At 38.9% G+C, this 17,545-nt stretch overlaps 1 protein-coding gene across 3 annotated transcripts in view; it reads left to right on the plus strand.

Annotated features, from left to right (window-relative positions):
• mdga1 (MAM domain containing glycosylphosphatidylinositol anchor 1) overlaps positions 1-17,545 on the plus strand; it is a 173,729-nt gene that overhangs the window by 141,194 nt on the left and 14,990 nt on the right. For all 3 annotated transcript variants that reach the window (XM_077564192.1, XM_077564194.1, XM_077564193.1), the window contains 4 exons: positions 338-361; positions 4,789-4,941; positions 5,010-5,171; positions 11,056-11,186. In XM_077564192.1, coding sequence (XP_077420318.1) covers positions 338-361; positions 4,789-4,941; positions 5,010-5,171; positions 11,056-11,186 — 470 coding nt within the window. The remainder of the gene's footprint in view (positions 1-337; positions 362-4,788; positions 4,942-5,009; positions 5,172-11,055; positions 11,187-17,545) is intronic.

A 17,545-nucleotide genomic window follows, 5' to 3' on the forward strand; every position in this document is an offset into this window, starting at 1 on the left:
ATTTTCCTCTCTACAAATATTAGTAAGTAAGATTTTAGATAAATCTCTTTCCATGGATTCTGGTTTATCAGATAAATAAATTCACGTCAAAACCATATAAGGGATTTTGCCGGTTTAAACAGCGAGTTTAAGTAAACCTGGTTTGTTGTTTTTTTTAGCATCCTTAATGAGGGATTAGACTTGATTTGCTTGAGTCCAGTCCAAATTTAGCTTTGTCCGACTTTTGTCTCACTTCAAATTCCCACATACAGTATACAATCTTTTGATTTTAGAAGTTCTACTTTTTTGAGTATTCTACTTATCTACATGTGTTAACCAGTACTCCATTTTCTTACAGCATACACCTACCCAAGACCCTCAGGTGAGTCCTCTCGCTCAGCTTTCCATCATCCATATTCTTCTAATCTTCGAAACCCGTTGCTGTTAAATGATTGATGACAGGGTGGTGAAATTAGCAGCACATTTGTATTTTTTTCCTTCTCCTTCCAAAAGCCAATTTATGTTTTTATGGCGGCAAAAAGTGTCAACATTGGTTGGTAAAGATTTGGGATGATCCAATCTGGTTGTTTTACAGAACAGGAAGCATATGATAATTGCAGGTTTATTCCATGTTCTAAATATCAGGAATGGAAGATAGCCATTATTGGTGGCTGTTCACTATAGCCATATAGAAAATAAATATTCATACTGTACACACTTCTGTTAATTAATCACTCAATTGGGATTTGGACTCGACCCCTTACTTACTAAATTAAAAAATGTTTTAGTCATCGAGACATGTTGAGCAATTTAATGCTTTCAACTTTATGAGATGTCAGAGTTTGGGGAAGACTCTTTTCAGTGCCCAAGGTTCATTACTGTAGGGCACGATTGGATGAGTTTGGTGTGGAGGAACTTGACCTCAAGCCAATCCGATATCTATGGGACATACACTGCGATCCAAATTATTATGCAAATTAGATTTAAGGGGGTTCATTTCCAGACATTTGCTTTGGTAGGCGATTCTGACATCATGTTCAAGTTCAATGGATGCAAGTATTGTAGGATTATCTAATTATATGAATTCAGTCCATTTCTATTTATTGCATTTAACCGATGGATATGATGCAATTAACAAAAGGGAGAAAAGAGGTGTCTATTTGAGGGAGGTGTTTATTTGTCTTAGGTTTATGATGCACTCAGCAACTAATTGGCAAAATATTGTTCCAAAAAAGATAAGGTTTGTTTTCCTAGACTGCTGAGAGCCAGCTTGTCTCTTTACAAACAAACACTACCTTATTGCGCTTGTCAGCCATATTTTTGGTTTACGTTCCACTCTTTTCTCCTGAGGTCAAACCTCATAAACTCGTTCAATCTGTCCTCTTCCCCGCTTTACCCCAATGCAGCATTAAACTACATTAAACCTACATCTTATCTCAGGTTTGTGCCATCTTTCCTTTTTACGTGAATATACTCGCAGCGTCTCAAACGCATCTCACGCCGTTCTTCTCTTTTTGTCTAATTTCTTTATTTTAACACATTTTTTTCCTCCCTCTGTCTTTATCAGCCCACTCAACATTCTCTGTCCTCTTTAGTAAGCGACATACAGCATTTGTCTGGCACGGGTGTCACTCAGCTCTGCCAGAACGATGCAATTGAAACAACTGCAGATTGGAACAGACTGTGAGAACAACGGTGCAAATTGAAATGAGTGCGTGTGGTGGAGCAGGGTGTGAATAGTAATAGATTAGCTCATTGAAACAAATACCAACACATACAGCAGATACAGTATGTAAATGGGATGCAATGAATAAGGGCCTGATGAATGGTTTTATTCATTAAACATACTGTGTTGATTATGTGGAATTTGATTAGGCTGATCAACAAACGTGTACATTGTGTATGTTGGGCTCATTGAAGAAATGAAAAACAAACAACATTTTTGGGTCCATGACCATTTTAAAATACTTAATACATTATATACCTTGTAAGATTAGTGCCTAACTACCTTAATACTGTGTGTTCATTGAGGTATCAATAGCTGCGCTGACTTAATTATGTTGCACTTAGCTTGTGCATTTGAATGTGAAGATGTTTAGCTCTGAGCCTCAGTACCACTTACCTTTCTGTGATGTCATTATCTAAACACAAGCAAAAAAAATGCAGAATTTAAATTACATTATTGGTGTGCAAGGAGTGTCGAGAAATGTGGACTCTTGTAAATGGACTACGGAAAGTGAGAGGATTCCTTGGTTTGACAAGTTATGTTAACATCTGAGACACGGTGCCACAGAGCGGCTGGCTACTGCCCGGGGCGTGTAAAACAATTTGATCCCTGAGGACAGCACACTCCTCAGGTTTTCATCACCTAACATCTTGTGAATGGATATAAACACAAAAAAAGCCAAAGAAAATGCATTTGGAAAAATACAAATAGCATCCAGCACTAATGGTGCTCTGTTTTTTTGTTTGGGTCATTTAAATTGCCTGTTGAATTTTGATGATTTTGAAGCAAAATATAACTTGTTCATTGTTATACCGGGGATGAACAGTAACTTGTAGACTCTAAGCCGCTACTTTTTTCACTTGCATTCGACACTGCGGCTAATACAAAGGTCCATCAGATAACAGGGGCGCGCTCTATAAAGGAAGCGCAAGAGTGTCAGGCAGAGCAAAACAGACCAAGTGAGCCCAAGTACAGTAGAATAGAGAACGAGAGCGAGACAATTTGCACCCTCATTATGGAAAAGAAAGTAGTCGGGTGCGGCTTATATGTGGAACAAACTCGAGTATTCCCCAAATTTAGCTAGCGCGACTTATAGTCAGGTGCGCTTTATAGTCCAGAAATTACTGTAAGTGGAGTAAGTTTCCACCTCAGTATCGATTTGGATGAGGTTTCCTTTGTAAACGTTTTCCATTTAAACAGTTCTAAAACTGAAAACAAATCTTAACTAATAATGTCATTTACATTTACTTCATTAAATGTGTAAAACAAAAACATTACATGAAAAAACAAGTAGCACAATAAAAATATACTTAGTGTTTTAACTTAGTAAATCTTGATAATTCTACTGAACTCAACTTTATTTGTAGAGGACTTTAGAAACGACCATAACCATGTAGGTCTGTTCATAAAGTAAAAATAGACATGAAAATAAAGACCGTTAAAACATTAAATAAATAATAGAAAGACAGTAAATACTTTACAATAGAACAAAAACAATGTTGAGCCTCATCCTGAGTCGAAAGCAAAACATTACAAATGTGTTGTAAGACGAGTTTTAAACAAGGACAAAGAAGGGGCTTGCTTAACATTTGACGGAAGGTCAAGGGACGGACCGGCAGCGGAAAAGCCTCGCCCCCCTTTGAGCCTCAGTAGCATCTGGTCCGCTGACCTGAAGCATCGGGCAGGTGCTTAAGGGTAGAGGAGCTCAGAGAGGTAAAGTGGGCCTAGACCATTGAAAGATTTGAAAACAAAGTCATCTTAACACTAACTCTTAGCGTGAACAGGGAGCCAGTAAAGGGAGGCCAGAATTTGAGTTATATGTTCTCTCGAGCTCCAGTTAGGATGTAAGCAGCAGCTTTTTGGACCAAGTGGAGACGCTTGAGGAAGAACTGGCTGACTCCAAAATAAAGTGCATTCATTCAGCGGGGATTGAACAATTTAAAACAGTTGTAAATATAAGTATCAACTCAAAATGATATTTACAGAGCCAAAAATACATCCAACCTCCAAAATGATTAGGATTACCAGGTTGTACTGTACTGTACTGCAAAGGCTTTCACTTCCAAAAATGTTACCCTTTTGCTTTCTTTAATGTACACCCCTTGCAAGCAACTACAGACACATACATTTCCTGTAGTGATCTATGTAGTGGCATTCTCGGAGCATTCCCTGTCCAGATCAGTTGATAAACTGCACTTGGCTCCAGTCCAACTTCTGTGCTCGTCACAAAGAAAAGCACTAAAAGTCACACTGTGCTCTTTGGGAGGATGTGTCAGAGCACACATGTATATGAGTCGGGTGGGAGTTGGGTCAGCGGTTTGAATTAGAAACAGCGACAAAAAAAAAAAAGGGCAACACACTTTAATAGTAATCCAGGTCAGCCACTGATTCATTTTCCTGGCTTGCTGCTAGCAAGTATTGATTTTAAACCAAAGATACAAAGCACTCCGGCACACAGGAGGCTTTTTCATTAAACTTGCCTTCTAGTTGGGTCAGTTCGGGGTTGGACCAAGTTCTCTTCATAAACCCATCCAATATGTCAGGCGGATTTAAGCAGGGCAGTTGCCAGGTTGCAAAATGCCAATTTGAGTCTGATTCTGTGAATTAAGAATCAGCACCTTCACTTTCCTTTCTTTTCTTTGGTCCTTCCTCGGGTCTCCTGACGGCCTCACGGCTCTGGCTGGGTTCTGAAGTGTTCGGTTTAGGTGAACTAATGAATACACACTCACACGCACATGCACATACACATACTCACCCACATAGAAAAAATAAAAATAAAAAATAAAAATAATAAATTTTAAAAAAAAGAGAGAGCAATGATGAGGACATGTCAAATCGGTAAAATTACCGAATGAACAATACTGAGCTCTCCAGAAAAAAAAGAATCAGCACAGAAAATGACATGATGATGAGGTCATGATGTCTGAAATGTCATGCTTGATGACAGTGTGCAACCTCTTCAGTGACTTTAAAGGCATATTTTTTGTCTGGAAAAACATATTGCATTATCACAAATGTTCTGCATATCATATCGCTAATCTAACACAGTTGCACACTCTGGTTTTTCCACATTCCCACACCAGACCACGTGTGCGGGTTTGAGGATGAGAGGATTTGTGGTTTCTCACAAGACCGAAGCGACGTCTTTGACTGGACGCGACAAAATCACCTGACCCAGAATCCCAAGCGGTCTGCCAATACAGGCCCGGAGACGGATCGCAGCGGAACCAAAGAGGGTGAGGAAAGGGGAATAAATTTAATCCACAGCAGTGAAGACCTCTGAATGTGGTTTTCTTGTTCCCAGGCTACTATATGTACATCGAAGCATCGCGGCCACGAGTTCAAGGGGACAAGGCCTGTCTGCTCTCTCCACTTTTTAATGTGAGCACGGTCAGGGGCCCCAAGGGCTCTGGCAGGGTCCCTTACTGTGTCTCCTTCTACTACCACATGAAGGGCAAACACATAGGTGAGTGAATGAGGGGACGATAACATATATAACAGACTTAAAGTCGCTCCAGAGCCTCAGCAGAAACACAATAGAACATGCAGTAAAGTCAGCTCTGTATCAACCTTCAAACATCAAAATAAGGACGGATTATTATTATTTTTTATATATATATATATATATATTTTTTTTTAAATAAAATAATAATAATAATAATAATAATAATAATAATAATAATAATAATAATAACAATAATAATAATGACGGATTCAACATTCAAGTTTTAATTTTAGTCAACGCGATGTCTAAAATTCGATTGAAATGACCATTAAAAAAAGCTCTTAAAGAGTCTGCAGATACTGAAATGAACTGATTTCACTGAAAAGCTAATCAAATATTTGTTCAGGGTTTGACACTTGACATCGCTCTGGTGTTGCCAAAAATGTTAAGTGTTTGTACCATTGGGTTGGTATTTGAGTTGTTGTTTGATTTCTACTTTTTATGCTACTTTCCATTCCTTAAGTCCCTCCTATTCTGTCCTCTAACGGCTTTCGAGAATGCATGACCTAATGTATCCGGCCCAACAGATGAAAGATTACTATTAAACTAACAAATCTGAACATTGCAACTCCAAAAATCAGGAGAAATAGACGATTAATGTGACAATAGGCGTTAGTGAAATATGTGACTCTTCTTAGAAAATCGTGAGGTTTGGCAAGCTGTGCTTGAGTGAAAGTTCTCACATCAGCGTGCTTCTGTGCAAATCTCAGCTTTGGACTTGAACCTCAGTTTGACATATAGACAATAGCGGGGGGTGGCAGGTCTTTGTACATTTCCACTTGTGCCCTTATGCGCGTGTGTCTGTGTGTGTTTGTTTTTGAAGTGGGCAGTGGGTGTGTGATTTATGGCAATGGCACGACACAATCAGTCACTTGGGTAAGCTGTTCATCATAATATGCTCTGTCACACAGCTAGAAGGCATCCAGCACAGAGCCTGCAGAACTCAACACAGACACACACGTGCACACACAGTATTCCCATTAGAGCATCACCAGACTTGCACACAACGTAACACGGAGCACACAAAGGCTCACTAACAAAACGATTTCCTAATCAAATCCAGTTCTCATTTTGTGGAATAAGTGAAAGGTCAAATTAATGGTGTTTAATAGCAGAGACCAACTAAGATGCATTGAAATGGAATATCTTAAATGTGTAGGGTAATGTGGACAATACAATATTAGTGGAAGAGATAAAATAAAATAAAAAACTGCATAGCCTTGCCCGTGTTATTCAGATTTACTTAATGATTTGAGTTGGAAAACGGTTATAGCCAAGAGTTGTAAATGTTAAATGTGATGATTATTTGGGATGAAAAATAAAAAATAAAAAAATCTAGCAAACCTTACTTCAGCTACATGGAAATGGGAACTACAAGAGCACAACACTTTCTTAATTCAAGGTAAAGACAGACAGAAAGGCTACTCTCCCTGTTCATTTTGTTCACCAGTAAACCCTATACCTATGTCTTAAATTTTAAAATATATATATTTTTTTTTCAATAAAGAAGGATTAGGTAAATGTGCATAGGAAATGAGTTTACTGAAATTTTGTTAAGGGCTGGCACAAGGGCTAGGGAGGAACCAGTTACAGTCTGCTGGCATTGGGGCCAAGTCAATTAGTGACCCATCAGATACAGCAGATTGAGTTGCAACGTACTACCAAAGCACATTGTGAAGAATTTTGTATTACACGAAGAAACTCTTGGCCGGTGATTTCTCAGTTGACAAATGCTTAAGCCTTTGCACTTTTGTATTTAGGAAGACTTTAGAATTGAGAACACAAAACACAAAAAGAAAATGTTACAAGGTAATCAATTCTACGAGAAACAGGACCATTTTCTCTGAGGCGTCCATAAAATCAAAGTTCTCATCACTGGTGGTCTTGTTGCGGTGGTGTTTCGCAGCAAGGCAACATCTGTCACCGAGCACTTGCTTACGATTACAACAATCTGCTAGTAGTTTACGCCAAACTCCTCGACAAGATCCGCTTTCATCGGCGCTGTTGTTCCCCCATCCGCTTCCAATCTGTTGTCACTTTAATTGCCTCTCTCCGGCCAAGCTCACGCTGCAGCCGCCGAATCGCAGCGGTGCTCCTCGCGACAAAATAAAGAAAGAGGTAAAGGGGTCCAGTAAAAGGAGTGAGGAGGTGGAGGTAAGTAAGATGAGAGTGAGAAAGGAAGCATGGAGGATGAGTGTTACAGCATTTGAGAATTTTTATTTATTTATATAAAGCTCTCAAAAGAGCTTGAAAGGCTGTGTTAGAGATGCAAGGTGATGCAAAAAGGCTTCAGCTGCCGAAAGGCCATCAGCACATTGATGTCAGATGACACAAAAGCACCGTTGCCAATGCACATGCACTCCATCAGTTTGAAGAGAAAGTACATGAAGGCTATTGAAAAACATAATTGTACTGCATATTCCGTGTTTTGCTCTCTTAAGGCCATTGCGTTGTAAAACAGTATCTGGCTAGGAGAGAGTGTTCTGATTTGTTTGGTTCAGCTTAATGCAACTCTTCCCTGGCAGCGGCACATAAACAAGATTTCATGATGTTTCTGTGGTCGTACTTTAGTTTGGACCCCCCCCCCCCTTCCCGACCCCCCTCAGTGCCACTGGCAAGCCAACTTGGAACTGTTGGATTGTTTTGAGAACACAGTGATGGAAGGCAAATGAATGGTTATTTAAATGATCCCTCACTTGAATGATTGTTTGGTTGAGGTTTTTAATTAAAAGAATTCCAGTGTGATTTACAAAGGCAAAAACTTTTTGGGCATATGTTGACAAGTGTCTGGCTGAGGTAGTGTTAATTATTGTTATGAGTGCAATGGAACCTCGAAAGTCAAAGAGATTAAAAAAAAAATCCATAGGAAGTAAAAATAATCGGTTCCAGGTAGAAACTGTCACATAACATTGTGGAGCTCCATACTTGCATTCATCTGAGACTATGATGGTGCTATTTTGGTAATGCCTGGATCAGACAGCAACATTTTTGTTATTGGTCCGTTTGTTATCATGAAAAACTTTCAAATATATATATTTTTCCCATTAATGGTCTGTGTCTCTATGCGGGTCGCCATTATAGAGTGATGCTTTTTTCAACTTTGTAACTCCAACCTCCCATTTCAAAGGGGTGTTCCAGTGCACATTGCTTAATCGGAGGTCGGAAAAGTCCGACTTACCACCTTCCTCGAATGCAGCATTAGAGACATAAGGTGGGTTTCCATCCACCCATTTTTATTTGAATTTTCAAGAAATGCAAAAATGAATCTGAATGGAAACGCTAGAAATTCGAAAAAGGGCCCAAAATTCGAGAAAAAAAGTTTGAACGCTTGGACGGGGTGGATTTTAAAGCATATCAAAAAAAAGGAAAATGCTAATTTTGGCTATGGAAACAGGTTTTGTGAATAAACGCTGACAAGACAGGATATTACGTCACACATACGTTTGCGGTCACAAAACAATGGTGGATGATAAAGTAAGGTATTTTTGGGAGGATGATGAAACAGAAATATTTTTGGAATTAATTAAAGAAGCGAATATTAATGCTATTTTAGATGGAAAACAACAAAGAAACGCTACGGTTTATCAAGAATTACAAAAGCAAACTCATACGACGTCATCGCATGGCGCAGTCGCTTCCTTTTTTTCTTCTTTTAAATTACTGGTGGATCATATCTTTTTGGTGAATAGCGCCACCTACAGCGGGGGAGTTCCCTCTCAATATTCGCAAAAAAAGAACAGATTCAAATGGGCATAAGTCACATGTCCGTTTTGCGAATTTTTTGTAAATTTGCTTAAAAAAATCTAAACAATTGGATGGAAACCCCACCATAGTTCATATAGGTTGGCCACTACTATAAGAGGAAGTATCAGAGTTTTCTTCTCTTCTGATGTTCTTTTCTCAACACCGAATCCTAAGGCTGGTTCTTGAACTAAGTTGCAAAACAACCCAAGATAAAGAAAATTAAAACACATGCGTTATATATTCTGTGATGTCACGCCTGACATGGTTCTGATTTTCTCTGGCCAAAAGCGTAACTGCAATCCACCTCTGTGTCTCGCTCGCTCGTACGTGCGATCAACTAAACGTCATTTTTTTTCAGTTTTATTGGAGTCAGAGCTGACGTTTGGTGATAGTGAGAATTAGCTTTATTAATCTTCCGACATTATGACATGCAATAGCTTCCTTGATGGATAGCTACTTTAGAGTCACGTAGTTGTCATTCATCCGATCAAGATGTTGCGCTCCTAATTCAAGGCTGTTGGCACTTGGATCATTAATCCAAAGTAAAGGCAATTGGCTCTTCATGCTCTTCATCATTGCCTTGGCTCGTCTTCACACAATTTATCAACCAGAAGTCAGGCAAGTGAACCAGTACACCATCAATGAACAAAAAGTCTAAATTACATTAAAGGTCTGTAGTAGGCTAGCTCATCTAGTACATCAGATTTTCTAGCGGAGCAACAACTGAATCAGGTTGAACCAACATGATTTTTAAATCTTGCGTGCACAATAAATAATAATGTTGTGTCATTTACATTTTTTTTTTCTTCTGGAGACTGACTGAGACTTACTGAGCTCTCCAGAAAAAAAAAAATGTTGTGTCATTTACACTACGCTTACCCTTGGCATGCATCCCATGCGACAGAACAAAATGTTAATTACTTACTAGCTTGCTTATTTCAAGTCTTGAGTCACATTACCTCCAAAACATGCAAATCTCACCCGCGAGAGTGGATAGAACATTTTGTGGGCATATGGGGTGATGAATTTTCTTGCAAAAAGCAGACTCCCACCAAATGGAAACACATAAAATACCTTAGCACCACTGCCTACGCATGCGTTAAGAGACTGGATGTTGGTTAATATTGCACTTAAGAGCTGTCTGGGAATTCTTAACAAGATGAATGCTTCTTTAACAACTTTGAGGCCTAAGAGACTTGGAGGAGTTGTGCTCTGTGCTTGTATATAGGAGCTCGGGGAGGAAATGTGATGCTGTAACAGTCGTTACTTGGCTTTGTGATATAAGTGAATCACTATACTGATATTAAAAGTTCGTAAGAATGGCCAGTTAATCGCCAAATATGTGTGCCGTCATTTTATTATTTACTTGCGGCACTAAGGAGGGAGGATTCCGCTTGCAATCTGAATTGAAATTATTTTCATTTTCCATCTTTACTCTACTATATTTATTTAAGGGAGGCATTTATTTTTTTCTTCGGTTAATGACACACATTGTGACTATTTGAGGAAATATAGTATTTACCTGTCATATACGGTATGTTAATGTTTTGAAATATTTGTGCTCCAGTAGAGTTCATAAAGCCACTACTCCACTAATGAATCCATTATTATTGACGTTTTTTTTTGGTTTGCCTGATGGAATCTTTTGCAATGTGGTCTTAATACTCTTGGTAAGTTGGTCAGCACAATGGCCAACTATATGAGTTGGGTTCGATATGTGGGAGGAAAGTAACCATCGTGCGGCACACGGGTCAATATCTTGAAATGTTTCAAGCCTTTGGAGTTGAATGTCAGTCCGTCCTTTATAGCTAGGAGCTTGTCCTCACTGGGGTCGGGTGTGAGCTGGAGCCTGCAGGTGGCTTTGGGTCAGAGGCGGGGTTACACCCTGGAGTCATTGCCAGCCAATCACAGGGCACTTACAGTATAGTACAGTTATACGCTCACATTCAGTATGGACTGTTTAGAATCTTCAGTTAACTTAACATACTTGTCTTTGGAAAGTGTAAAAAAAAAAATATAATAATAATAATACAATTTTAACGTGCTATGTCCAACAAATGTATTTAGTCAGCTTTCCTAAATATGCCTTGCATTTTCACAGGCACTCTCAATGTTCTATTGAAAGTGAGGAGTATTGCCTCAGTGGACACCATGTTGTGGACCAAGTCAGGTCATCAGGGCCCCGACTGGAAGAAAGCATACTTCGATATCAGTCCCAGTGGACCATTTCAGGTAAGAGTGCAATGAAAACAATATCCCAAAGCTATTGTTACATTGTCTAAGAAAATACAAAAATCCTTGGGTTGTATATTTTTGGGTCAAGAGAAAATAACAAAAGTCTTGCATGTACCTTGTTGAATGAAGCGGTACGGAGGGATGAATGGATTGAAATAAAATAAAAAAGTCCCTAGATGTTTGTTGTTATTATCATTATTATTTTAATTTTATTAACGTCATGGCCAGATCTTGGTCTGGTTGCTAACAAACCTTTGGTACCATTTAGGTCAGTTCATTTTAAATGTGGATGTTGCCAGTCACCGAAGATTAAGAGCAGTATTAAAATAGCCGCCAAACAAGACAATCAGAAGAATTGTCGAACAGCCTTCTCTTTGTGTGTTCATGGTTTATTCGTTTAACCGGTAACTTTTAATGTTAATGCCAGTTTAAGTGTCAAGTGACTCTGACCAACTTTGCAATACAAAATGCACTACGTATCATTTTCGCATCAATTTTCACCAAATTCTGAGTTAACGCAGCCTTGCAATTTAACTCCAATCCTAATCCTTTTTTCATCTAAAAATATGAGTAGAGCAGAAGACACATTGGCGTCTGTAAGACTGCAGTTGACAAATGAATTGAAGAGAATGTGTGTTTGTGTGTGTGTGTGTGGGGGGGGGGGGGTTGTTCCTTCAAGTGTGTCACACATGTTGGTTGTAAAGTGCATGTTAGTGTTGGTGATTTATTTTTTATGACTTGCTTTTGGTGCATGAATTGTTTCTTTTTCTATACTTTTGTTTTTGCAACATCATGCTAATGCTGGTCATTTTGGTCATCTTTCTCATCCCAATCGCTAATGTTTATAACCTATTACCTAATTGAATTGATTATGCAGCCGGGGCAGTGTGGAAAAATTCCTAAGTGAATTCACAACATAGTGCAAAAAGGTTGCAGAGAGTTGAGATTATAGTTATGCTACTGAAGTGTGTGTTTCTAAAACAACAGTAAGGATCTTCTTACTCGGCCCTGCAGCTTTACACTCACCTATGTTGAATGCGAAGCCATGACTTGACCTAAATTTGTGACCCACTCATCTGTAGTAGTGACCTGGGTACTATTTGCTGATTGTCTCTGAACTGACAAACAGGCTGAGGCCCACGGCATGTTCCAACTCGACTGCAATTCCGTTGACCCAACAAGAAGAAAACAAAAATAAAGAGTTGATGAGGCTTTTATTTCCACGGTATTACATGGTATTACTTGCGTTTCTTGTCAACTCTCTTATCTTTGGGAGATTTCATCTACTGAAGGGTTCCTCTCTTCTGCATATTTCCCAAGAGGGACGTCTCCTATGCAGCCTAGATAGAAAAGAGCTGGTGGGGGTGTACACTCTGGGGGCTGCTTGGAATAAAATGAATCCAGTGAAGAATTGAGCCTCAGACTCTGTTTGAAATTTGATACATTTTTCATAGGAAATTCACCACAAGTGGTGCAATGAAAGAAAAGTTGCAGAACAACAATTATGAGCTTACTTGTACGTGGAGTTGACGCATATCTACCGTTTTTTGTTTTCCTTGTAAATGCAAATAAATCTCGGTAAGTAGCTAATTGCTGACAAGGTTATTGAATCCATTTATTCCAATGTCGTAAAAATAAACCTCCAAGCATCTGTCAAGTTGGTGCCTGTGCCAAAATTGTAGGTTTTGGAATGGTTTCCCTTTCCATACAGTCTGTTAAAAAAAGCACATGAATCAGAACGAATGGGAGCAATTAAAAACATATCACACGTTTTAATCAACCTTAAATTTTGACACTGGCAGTTAAATGTTTATTTTTTCTCGTGAAATACATCATTTTGGAAATTTGGAACATTTTGTTATTTTTGGATGGAAGTCCGTATTGATAAATGAGAATCTTTTTAGTGAACATTCAGCTTTTTTTTTTGCTGCTGAATGTCAGCAACAAGCTTGTCCATGCAGCTACCAGATGATTATTTGCCCGCAGGTGGAGAATGTGCTGATCTCAGGGTGGACAATAAGTTATTGTGCTTATTTCACAGATCAAAACAGGATGTACCCACCCAATGACACGGACTCTACGTAGAAATAAATCCTCATTGCAAACTAGTGATGATGAACAAGTTGGCTGACCATATTATATTGCAATAATGCATTTGTACAAGATGATTGATGATTATAATATACATTGTATCGCATACCAGTACCGATGCTCAACTCTTGAGTACGTAAATAACCGATCATTTTAAAGGAAGACCTATACATCTCAATATTGCATTTTTCCTTAAAATTGCTTTTTTATGATTTTGTTTCCATTTGTTGATAAAATATATAGCCAGAATAAGTCCCAATAGCAGTTGTACAATTTCATTCAACCAATACTGGTATTGGTCGCCGTCATGAGTACCTTATACCTTGAAATAAGGCCAGTATCAGACCAACTACACCTGGTATCGGTATTCGCCCATCCCTTAGGATGTATATATGGATGCATGGATGGACTATTGTCTATTAACTATAATTGCTCATCCAACATTATCTGGCGCCCATTCCTCCATCCAGCCGACATTTCCTTCCACCAAACCCACATTACTGTATTCCCATCAGTCTGCCTGTCAATATTTATACAACATTATCTCGATCCATATGTCAGTCCTTCCAGCCATCCATCCCCATGCAACCATTCGGAAAAATGTCCAACACTGTATCTTGTCCATTCATCCATCCATCCATCCATCTGTCCACCCATCCATCCGTCTGTTCATCCATCCATTCGTCTTGTCTTTCCATCTTTCTATCCAATCCATCCATCCATCTTTCCATCCATCCATCTTCCATCCATCTGTCCATCCATTCATCCATCCATCCTTCCATCTGTCCATCCATCCACCTGTCCATCCATCCGTCCGTCTTGTCTTTCCATCTTTCTATCCAATCCATCCATCCATCTTTCCATCCATCCATCTTTCCATCTTTCCATCCATCTTTTCATCTGTCCATCCATCCATCCATCCGTCCATCCATCTGTTCATCTATCCATCCCTCTTGTCTTTCCATCTTTCTATCCAATCCATCCATCCATTTATCCATCTTCCCATCCATCGATCATCCATCCATATTTCCATCCATTCATCCATCCATCCTTCCATCTGTCCATCCATTCGTCCATCCATCCTTCCATTTGTCCATCCATCCATCCATCTTGTCTGTCCATCTTTCTATACAATCCATCCATCCATATACCCATCCATCCCTCCATCCATCCATCCATCATCTCTCATTCACTATTCCATCAAATTGACAGATGATCGATGCTGCCTGCTCTGTCTGAACTGTTATCGTTTCTTGCCCAAATGTGAGCGTGGATAAACATTTTCAGGAAAGATAACAAACATAACATCATATTTTTGGCCTGCAGCGTGTCAGTGCTCCCAGTTAGTTCTCCCCGGATGGCATCTAATAAGACGAGTAAAGATGACTCAACATCGGGCTAGAAGTCAATTTCCCCGGAATTTCAACCCACTATTTGGTTGTTTGTGTCAGGCTGAGTAAGTTTACAACTCAGCGGTGTGAAAAGTCGTAAGGGCAAACAAATTAGTTTTTTTCCTCCCGCTCTTGAGTGTTTGTTGATATCAGTCTATTTTAGATGTGTCTGTTTCCCTTTCTCTGGCCTTGTGGTGGACCTCTTACCCTGCTCTCTTTTTGATGCCATCACATTGCTAAACTGACAAATGGCCCCATAATACACTTTTCCCCCCGAACAAACAACAAAATCTGACACTTTCCCTTATCGCAATGCATTTTCCTCTTGGACTGTAATTTTCTGTCCTCAAAGAGGACAGTGAAATCTGGGTACTAAGTCCTTACTAATACAGGGAAATAATGCTTACGCACATTTTTTAAACAAACATCTGTTTAAAAAATATATATATATATCCTATCCACCTGCATAAGTACCATGTTAGATCCAATTACATTCGCTTACACATACACAGACGCACACACACAGCAGTCTCCTATCCCCTGCAGCAATTAGCTATGACAGGTCAATTAACATGTTTATTTATGTGCAGGGGATGCCTGCAAGTTGTGTTGTAATGATTCCTGATTCTCTCAGTGTGTGCATGCATGGGGGAAATCGAATCCATGATGAATGTAGACTGAAAACCTACGCTGGGGGGTGCGTGAGCCCTTCATTAACTTTGTTTCTGCTGCTATGTGCTTCCTTCACGAGTATGGGGAACATTGGGATACGTCTGAAAGAGCGCACAAGCAGAGGTACTCTCCTCTAGGATGTTAGGCGATCTCAGCGGTGTATTGATTGAGCAATGTAATGAGCGCCTATAGTAAACTCACACACACACACAAGCTCAGGTTCATTTTGATGCGTGTGGCTCACATGGAGAACGCCTTGCAAACAAAAGCCATTCATTACATACAGTATCATGTTTTTTTTTTCTGGAGTGTTTTTATTGGAAGCATTACAAATTGATAGCATTTTGGAGTGCATATCATATCATTACTGTGTAGCCATGCACACGTGCCCAACATCATGATGAATATTCATAAAGCAATGCAAGTGCTTTAATATCAAATATGCTCCACCTTGCCCACAGTATGCGCCTTCCAAGTCGGACTCAAGTGCATTAAACATTACGTGCAGTGTGTGTTGATTGTGTTATAATGTATATCCCCGCAAGTCTGGTTGGTGGGTGGTGGAGCAAAAATGTAAAATAATGGTTATGATGGAAGTCTACCAGAACCGGCAGCTACAGTATATGCAGGTTTGAGCAAATTACTTAAAAAAAAAAAAAAAGTGAATAAATTCATAAACTTTACCCGTTCACACTAAATTCTACAGTAGTCTACGATGAGTGTGTGTGGCGAAGAAAATCATATGGCACATATATTTGCCACATCAATAAAAGTGATTACTGCATCTTAAATATTCATCATATCGACTCGTAAAGCAAGATGGATGAGAGGGGGGACGCCTGCGAAAGAAGCGTCTCCGTGGCAACCGAGTAGGCTGCATACGTGACTCCCATCTCTCATGGCAGGAGTGGAGCGCTATATACAGTGATCTTGAATAGTACAGTCAATCCGGATATGAATGTGGTTACTTGTCATGTTTGTAACCCTGTCACTTAGAATAATGTCCGTACTCATGCTGTTGGGCAAAATTATCCCAGAAAAATGGCTATAAGGTTAATCTGAGATTCTTAATTGTGAATGTGAATGGTAGTTGGTCTGTATGTACTCTGGGACAGACGGGCGACCAGTCCAAGGTGTACCCTGCCTCTCGCTCAAAGTCAGCTGGGGTAGTCTTCATCTGACCTGAAACCCTAATAAGGACAAAGACTGTAGAAATGGATAAATATTACAAATTAAATACAACGTAAAAATTTGTTTATATACTGTACTTGAAAAAACGTTTACTATGAGTTGAGCAATTAAACCCAGCCATTGTATGAGGAAATGACAACATAATTTGTGGCTCATTTGACGCAGATGAGATATACATTTTTATAAATCAATTAATCAGTTCCACAATTTTAGTAATATAATAATAACACTTGTCATTATTATTATTATTTTTTTTCATTATTGTTATTATTTATTTTATTATTATTATTATTATTATTAATATTTTAGGAGTCAACATCTCAACATCATCGCTTTCCCTTTTTTTTTTTTTTTTTTTATTTATTCTGCTTTTTAATTCACATCTTTGAAACCAGTTAGAAATCCAAGACCCTTCACCATCACCGGATATTTTAGAATCCCAACAGAATCAGGAAGTTTTCAGGAGACCAGAGGAAGGATAGATGAAGCAAAGTGAGATCTCAATTTTAGTATTATACATTCTGATGGATAGAAAAACTTTGACACACTGTACAGAGATAAAAAATCAACAAAACTCAACATTATGTTAATGTAACTTAAATGCATAATAATTTTCACACATCCATACACGTTTTCAATTGTTTATGTATGTTCAAAGGTGAATAACACTTTGAGGCGAGTTGCTCAAATAATTACAAAAAGGTAAAAATGTAAATACATGAACCTGATTTAATGTGCAAAATTTAAAAATAGTAGCCATACTTGTAACCACAAAGCCATATTAATGTGCCGCACATATGGTGCCTGAAAGTTACATTTGTTATTCATAGAATATTATATGACCTTTAAATCAATACTTTTATTAACACTCTATCATCCTTCAAGTTAAATAAGGCTGTTGAGGAACTTTAATCTGTACAAAGGTGGTGACTTGGCAGAGGAACACACCAGATAGGTTTGCTATCTGCCGCTAATTGCCGGTGGAACTGTCGCCTGCGTGCACAGAACTCA

Source organism: Vanacampus margaritifer, chromosome 4 (assembly GCF_051991255.1).
Source record: "Vanacampus margaritifer isolate UIUO_Vmar chromosome 4, RoL_Vmar_1.0, whole genome shotgun sequence".
Lineage (NCBI taxonomy): Eukaryota > Metazoa > Chordata > Actinopteri > Syngnathiformes > Syngnathidae > Vanacampus > Vanacampus margaritifer.